A 7043-nucleotide genomic window follows, 5' to 3' on the forward strand; every position below is an offset into this window, starting at 1 on the left:
AAATAATTCCCTCAGTTCAAAATTAAATTAAATTATTACAATTTAATTTTTAAATATATCACTATAAACTCAATAATTACAAAATCTAAATATAATAATCATATAATAATTATCCTGATTTCAAAGATGCATAGAAAACTTGGCACCACCCTAAACTTATAATATAGAAATTAAAAATCTTTAATCGGATTAATATTGAATTATGGGGACAGCATTTAAATCATGTTACTGTATCTATTTCCCACAATAAAGATCGAATTTCCATCTATACCCTCATTGATCTGATATAATAACATTTATTTTCCCGGAAAAAATAACTGGACCTTTAACAAGCAGCGATACTTCAGAATTCGGATTCCCGGAATAAATTATCTAGGGTTTGCAAAAGAGGTGAAACCCGCAAATGGAAGGCTGGGACCCGAATACGAAGTCGACGCTAACACAGATCCCGCTACTGACGACGAAGGCGGGTCCCAGAGACGGAGCGGCATGGACTCAGCGGCTGAAGGAGGAGTATAAGGCTTTGATCGCCTACACGCAGATGAATAAGTCCAACGACAACGATTGGTTCCGGATATCCGCCGCCAATCCGGAAGGGACGCGTTGGACCGGCAAGTGTTGGTACGTCCATAACCTTCTCAAGTACGAATTCGATCTCCAGTTTGATATCCCCGTTACTTATCCAGCCACTGCTCCCGAGCTCGAGTTGCCCGAACTTGATGGCAAGACTCAGAAGGTGAAATTCGATTCTTCTTTTCTCTCCTGCTAATTGCTTGATTTGCTGATCTGATTTTTTTTTCCTTTTTGGTAGATGTACAGAGGAGGGAAGATTTGTCTGACCGTGCATTTCAAGCCACTTTGGGCAAAAAATTGGTATGCTGAATTTAAGGTTTCCTTTTTGTTTTCCTGAGTTGGTAATTATAATTCATTGGATTTCATGCTATCATGAATTTTTTTCATTATCAAAGGATACTAGGGAAATAGAAAGTATACTTTCTTCTCTTTAGATTTCATTTGATGTGCGCTTAATGTGTACAATTACTAATCTAGATGTTCGGTTCTATGTTGCCTGGACTTGGGTCGGAACATGGGATTATTTTATTTTATTTAAGTTCATTTATTTGAAGGGTACTTGGATGACCATATGTTCGTTGTACCTATATTCAAGAATGTGTCGTACACTGGTAATGAAAATGAAAGCTTTGATCAAGTAGAGGAAGTTTACATGACATTGTCTGTGTTCTTCGTCGGAACATTTTCATTTTACTTACATGGATAGATGATTTGTCCTTTGATAAACTTGATTTTTTCAATATGTGTCCTATGCAGGCAAATGATCTAAATGTTAGTTCTTATTGATGCAGTCTAATATGTATGTAGCACCAAAACTATGTTGATTTTGATTTAAAAGAACAATAGAATCTGAAGTTATATATGAAGTTTAAGGAAGATATAGGGACAATTTTGAGCTAACCATGGGGCAGAAGGGACTGGGATTGCTTTATCCACCTCCGTTCCCACTCTTGCATGAATTTTGCTAACATCCGTCTCTATCTATATCAGTTATTCAATAATTCTATCCTTCAGATCTAGCGCACACTCTTTTCTGGAACTGTTACTCAATGGTTGTGTTTGTGCAGTCCTAGGTTTGGAATAGCACATGCACTGTGTTTGGGACTTGCCCCGTGGCTTGCTGCAGAGATTCCGATTCTCGTCGATTCCGGGATGATCAAGCATAAGGATGATGCAGCCACATCGAATGAGTCTTAGCACGTCGATTCTGGGATGATCAAGTATAAGGATTATGCAGCCTCATCGAACAAGTCTTAGAATTTTGGATGTTAAAGGTGAAGGTTGAGTTTTTCATAAATAAGCGCACGGGCAATAATTATACAATTTCATTGACAAATTATTCTGTCTTGTGATGAATTGATAATGTCGAAACCTCTTGATTTCTTACTTTTGAAATGCAAATAGGATCTAATACTGTTATTGAATACTTATTGTCAAATATTGAACTGCATGTGCCTATCAAAGATTAGCTCTCTTCCTAAGTGGTGGGTGGCTTCTCCACTCCTTGAAATTTGAATCAAATTTCGCATTGTTTTTCCAATAATTGTTGTCAAGGCGTGCCCCTAGGTTTTGCGTAAAATCCAAGATCGGCCAAGTTAAATGATGATAATTTTTTTTAACAATCTAATTTCTGATTATATCTGCACTTTTTATTTAATACCTAAAATTATGTATAGCCTCTTTCGAATTAAAATTTAATTGACAAATGATGATAAATTTTGAACGTGAATCCAGTAATCAGTTTTGTCCCCACGCAAATAATCATTGACGGCTTTGGTTTATTCCCAAGTCCAAATCACCACTTAACATCACATTCTCTCTTTTTCTTCTTTTAAAACTTGGATATCCCTTCGGGATGTGCGGGCAGGGCCGCCATGACACCAGTTTCTACTGGAATAAGTTAACGTTGATTTTGAATTGAAAATAAAAATATTTTTTAACATTTTATTGTTCGGTAAAATTAAGGGCACGTTTAGTTCGCTGTAATGGAATAGAGGTGTAATGGAATAGAGGCGTAATAGGTAATTCTTTTGTTTGGTTGAATGGAATGGAATAGAGGCGTAATGGTATTCTTGTGTTTGGTTGAATGGAATAGAGGTGTAATAGCATAAGGAAAAAACTAAAATGACTAGAATACCTCTAGGAGAATTTTTTAGGTAGATAATTATTGTTATTGTTATTAAATTTTAATAAGATTATTAATATAAATAATAAATAATTTAATCATATTTTAACATAATTATTATTAAATATAATTTAATAAAAATATATAATTTAATAAAATTCTTAGTATTAAATATTCTTATATGAATTTACTAAAATCATAATATATAATACTATAAAATATAATTTAAAATAATTATTATTAAATATAATTTAATAAAATATATAATTTAATAAAATTCAATATAATTATTCTTATATGAATTTACTAAAATCATATTATATAATACTATAAAAATAATATATAATCTACTTTATTATTTTTAAACTGCAATACATATTTAATGTGCTAAAATATCATTAGTGAAACAAATAATTTAATTATTCTACAATAAAAAATATTAGCCAAAACCTTATGTAGAAATAGACTATCCTTGTGAGGTGAATAAATTTTGAAAATAGTCTACAACAAATTGCATAAATTCTTCGTCTTCAAAATCTTTGATCATGTTATTATGTTGATGCTTTGTAGGTATATGTATAATTGAGATAAAATTAAAATTCCATCTATATATTGAATTAAAATTATATTTATATTTATATAATTGCACCAAAATAAAATTTTTAAATCACATTCCACATCAAATTAAAATTTAAATGTAATTTTAAGATTTATTTGACATTTTATTGTTTCCATATTTATTATTAATATTCATCACATTTAACCGACACGGATCATGTTCTAGCTTATATATGCATACAAGCCAGAAAATAACATTACCAGGTAATAAACATTTCAAAATATATCCAATAAGTAAGTTGAATATAACATTAGAGCAGTACAAGCTTTGTCCTGCGTTCTATATATGGGTCCTAGCCATAGAAACCAAAAACCGCAATGAAGGGGATAATGTTGAATTCCCTACTTCTCAATTATTTGCATATTCAATTAAAAAAAAAGCATGGAATTATAAAGATATCAAGCATATTGGTCAACAAAGAAAATGTTCTGTTTACTTTGGCGACCATGTAAAATTTGCTAGGGTCCAAAAAAGTTGGATGAATCCAACAGAACAAGAAATTATCGTTGGATGAATAGGTTAATACAAGGATTATTGTAAGATAAAGCCATGAACCATAATCCACGTAACAGATACAATATGACTAATTCATCTATTCTATAAAATGCTAAACAAATCAACTCATGCCAGCAACAAAATCGAAGATAGAACAACTAGGGTGTCACTGGAAACTCCCCAACTTTAAGTATCAAAAATATAATAAAATAGATTTTCCAACTTCTTTAAATCTAGCACTGCCGCGCCATTCTGCAACGCTTCAAGCAAAACAATCCCCAACCATTCTTCCTTCTTGTCAAACAAATAGGTTACCTACAGTAGGAAAGATGCTCCATACCAAACCGAGTTTCTAATGAAAGTAAAAGAACGCAGCAACTCTATCTTTGTTGATAAGAATTTACAGTCTATCATGAGTCTTTGCCATTACCAATAACTGAGTCAGATACATGATTTTGCTAAACTCAACGTACAGTAACACGGAAGCTTCATCTTCAAGAAGCTTCCACCTACCTAAGGAGGAAAGAGAGTTGACAGATCAATTTACAGTCTCATTGCTTGTTTGACATGTTGCCCATGCAAATCAATTGTTATCACATTTTCAAAGCCTTTGTTCCTGGAAAGAGAGTTGACAGATCAGTTCACTAGACCACAAGAGAAGGTAGAGGCAGGCAGAGAGAGAATAGTTCTTGTTTACAGATTCAGTTAGTTATACAAGGACTAACCTAGCTTTAAATATATTCTGGCTTGCCCTTTCATCTGCTTCCCGTGCCAATTTAGTCTGTATCTTTCCCTACTCAGGTGCAAGGTATAATCAAGTCAGAATTTTATTCTAAAGCCAATCCTTGGCACGAGTTTTGACATAAGACATCATATTGATGTCAAGCAAAGAAGAAGACAAGTAAAAAATTATGGGATATTATCCCCAGTTCTCATGTTGCTTCATTTTTGTTGCCAGTGTTTCCTTTTCAAAATTTACCAATGACATGGCATCACATCTCGAACTTATATGCAACACATGATTCATAACATCCCCCAAGTAGAAAACACACCTGATCAGAAAGATAAGCCGCGTACTCTAACTCTCCCTTTGAACATGCAGTAGCAGCCTGTAGAAGAACATTCATTCTACCATTAAATAGTCAACTGTACTCATATCAATTACAAAAAATTCATATGGAGCAATGCAACTTGTATTCATGATGTTCATCTATGTATGTATGTATGTATGTATGTATTTGGTTTATAGAAATAACAAGTATACATATTGCTATAAACGCCATACCTTCTTAAAATAAGATCTCATAGAATCCCGATGTTCTTTGGCACTCTCTCTAAATTTGTGATATTCATCTCCCTTAGCTACAAATTACAGAAATTCTGAATTGTAAAGAAAAAGATGATGAAAAACAGTGCAGAAACGTATATACAAGTTGTACAAAAGAGTTTATGATGAATATTTTGAGAAATGGTTATAAATGCTACGTGAAGAAGGAAATAAACACAATACAAACCCTTAAAGAAAACTACATCCAATCAAGAATCACCTTAAAATTCTTCCGTTCCTTTTTCTTCTTATTATTTCAGTAGACTTTTTTAAGTTCTAAAAAGGAACCAAAGAGTGACCTAACCACTTTTACGGTTATTCTTATGTCTTGATTTCTCATAATAAGTAGAGGGGGCAGTTATTCAAGTAGCTCTGAGTACTTGTATATTCAAATTATGGCAGGAGTAGGACAAACAGAAGAAAAGTAATGCATATGTATCTAGCATACATGTGACTAACAATGAAAAGATAATTAATAGCAATTTGTCAGTTTACCCTTTCAATAGAGGTGATCAAGTGCAATTTAGCAAATAAAACTGCTTATAGTGATATTCATAACCCCATTTCAAAACCAGAGGTCACAATACAAACAAACTCACACATACAATAACATGCAAAGCCCGAGAAAATTAACAAGAGAATACCATAGATATCCTGCTGAGGTTCTGCATCAGTATAGCTGCAGCTAAACCTGCATCCGGCTAAGACAAGTCAACAGTTTCAGAAAAACATTTACCTCTAGGCTTGGGTTCAACCATAAATTTAATTTTTTAAAAGAATTTGTAACAATATGAATCTAGTAGATAGCCATTTAAAATGTTTCAGCTATATCAATTTCAAAAATACAAAATTAAAAGATTTCCCAAACAAAAGGGGAAAATAGAATGAAGAAAAAAACCATGCCTTTTTAACTGTAGAGAGTGTAAAGCAGGTATAAAGAATAGAAATTTCTTGTTGTATACTAAAAATCTAAACCACCCATCAAAGAAGATGACAATATCTAACGATTCGATGGGAATCTGAGACATGGGATGAAAGACAAGCGACGCAAAAGGATGGAGCAAAGAAAGGGGTAGCAAGGTTACCTAGCGGTGAGGCCATCTGTTGAGACCATTTTCACGGCAGATTTTCTTGAGAACAGAGGTGCAAACGCCTGAGGGATGAAGATTGAATATAGAAATCATAAATTAAAAAACACCAAAGTAACTGAATTGTCCAATAAAATGCTTGAAAATAAAATACCAAGAGTGGAAGCACGTCGATAAGGGGAAGAGAGAAGAAGTCGGCAATGTCATCAAAAGAGAGAGATTAAGCAGCTGCTGCGGAGTTGGAGTTTTGGTGATGTTTTAAGCTCATTTTTCCTTTCTATTTCCACTGCTCTCGCCCTCCTTTTGGCTTTCAATGTTGTCATCTTCTTTGACAAAATGGAGAAAAGAAAAAACGTGAGAAGAAAGAAACGTACGAGAATAAAAGAAGCAGAAATCGATGGAAGGGAAAAAAAATTACCTTGCGAAACGTCGGAGTGGACGAGGGCAGAAAATGGAAAAGATGGTAACGAATTGGGAGGGAATCCCTAATCCGTGCTTAAAGATCGGAATGGCTATTACAGCCAACGTCCCTAATAGATGTGGAACGGAATCAAGGTGTAATAGCATTAAACCCAACCAAACATCCGTTTGGTAGTGGGCCCAGGGAATTGGGGGAATGCATACCGATTCCCCCAACCAAACATAGTGTAAGGTTCTTATATTAGGAGTCAATTTGTATTTTGTCTCTTCTATTCAAAAACATTGGCAAATTAATCCTTATAAATTAGGTTAAAGAGCAAACTAGACCTATTAAAAATTTGCAAATAAATTTTATTTACTATTAAAAATTGATTCTTGTAAATAGAATAGGGTACA

At 33.4% G+C, this 7043-nt stretch overlaps 2 protein-coding genes across 3 annotated transcripts; one reads left to right on the top strand and one right to left on the bottom strand.

Moving 5' to 3' along the window:
- Window positions 1–305: 305 nt before the first annotated feature.
- LOC105770215 (ubiquitin-fold modifier-conjugating enzyme 1) lies at window positions 306–1997 on the top strand. The gene is made up of 3 exons (XM_012591312.2): window positions 306–736; window positions 812–873; window positions 1641–1997. The coding sequence occupies exons 1-3, from the start codon at window positions 404–406 to the stop codon at window positions 1768–1770; spliced, it is 525 nt and encodes a 174-aa protein (XP_012446766.1). The 5' UTR covers window positions 306–403; the 3' UTR covers window positions 1771–1997.
- Window positions 1998–3791: 1794 nt separating this feature from the next.
- LOC105770943 (SMR domain-containing protein At5g58720) lies at window positions 3792–6781 on the bottom strand. Of its 2 annotated transcripts, none has more exons than XM_012592318.2 (8): window positions 6646–6781; window positions 6382–6550; window positions 6225–6292; window positions 5784–5830; window positions 5098–5174; window positions 4865–4921; window positions 4538–4605; window positions 3792–4428 (listed from the first exon to the last, which is right to left on the bottom strand). In XM_012592318.2, exons 3-8 carry the CDS (start codon window positions 6251–6253, stop codon window positions 4356–4358), a joined length of 351 nt encoding a protein of 116 aa, XP_012447772.1. In that variant the 5' UTR covers window positions 6254–6292; window positions 6382–6550; window positions 6646–6781; the 3' UTR covers window positions 3792–4355. The 2 variants fall into 2 exon arrangements, with proteins under 2 accessions (XP_012447772.1, XP_012447775.1); XM_012592321.2 differs by having other exon boundaries at window positions 5784–5840.
- Window positions 6782–7043: the final 262 nt, after the last annotated feature.

Source organism: Gossypium raimondii, chromosome 5 (assembly GCF_025698545.1).
Source record: "Gossypium raimondii isolate GPD5lz chromosome 5, ASM2569854v1, whole genome shotgun sequence".
Lineage (NCBI taxonomy): Eukaryota > Viridiplantae > Streptophyta > Magnoliopsida > Malvales > Malvaceae > Gossypium > Gossypium raimondii.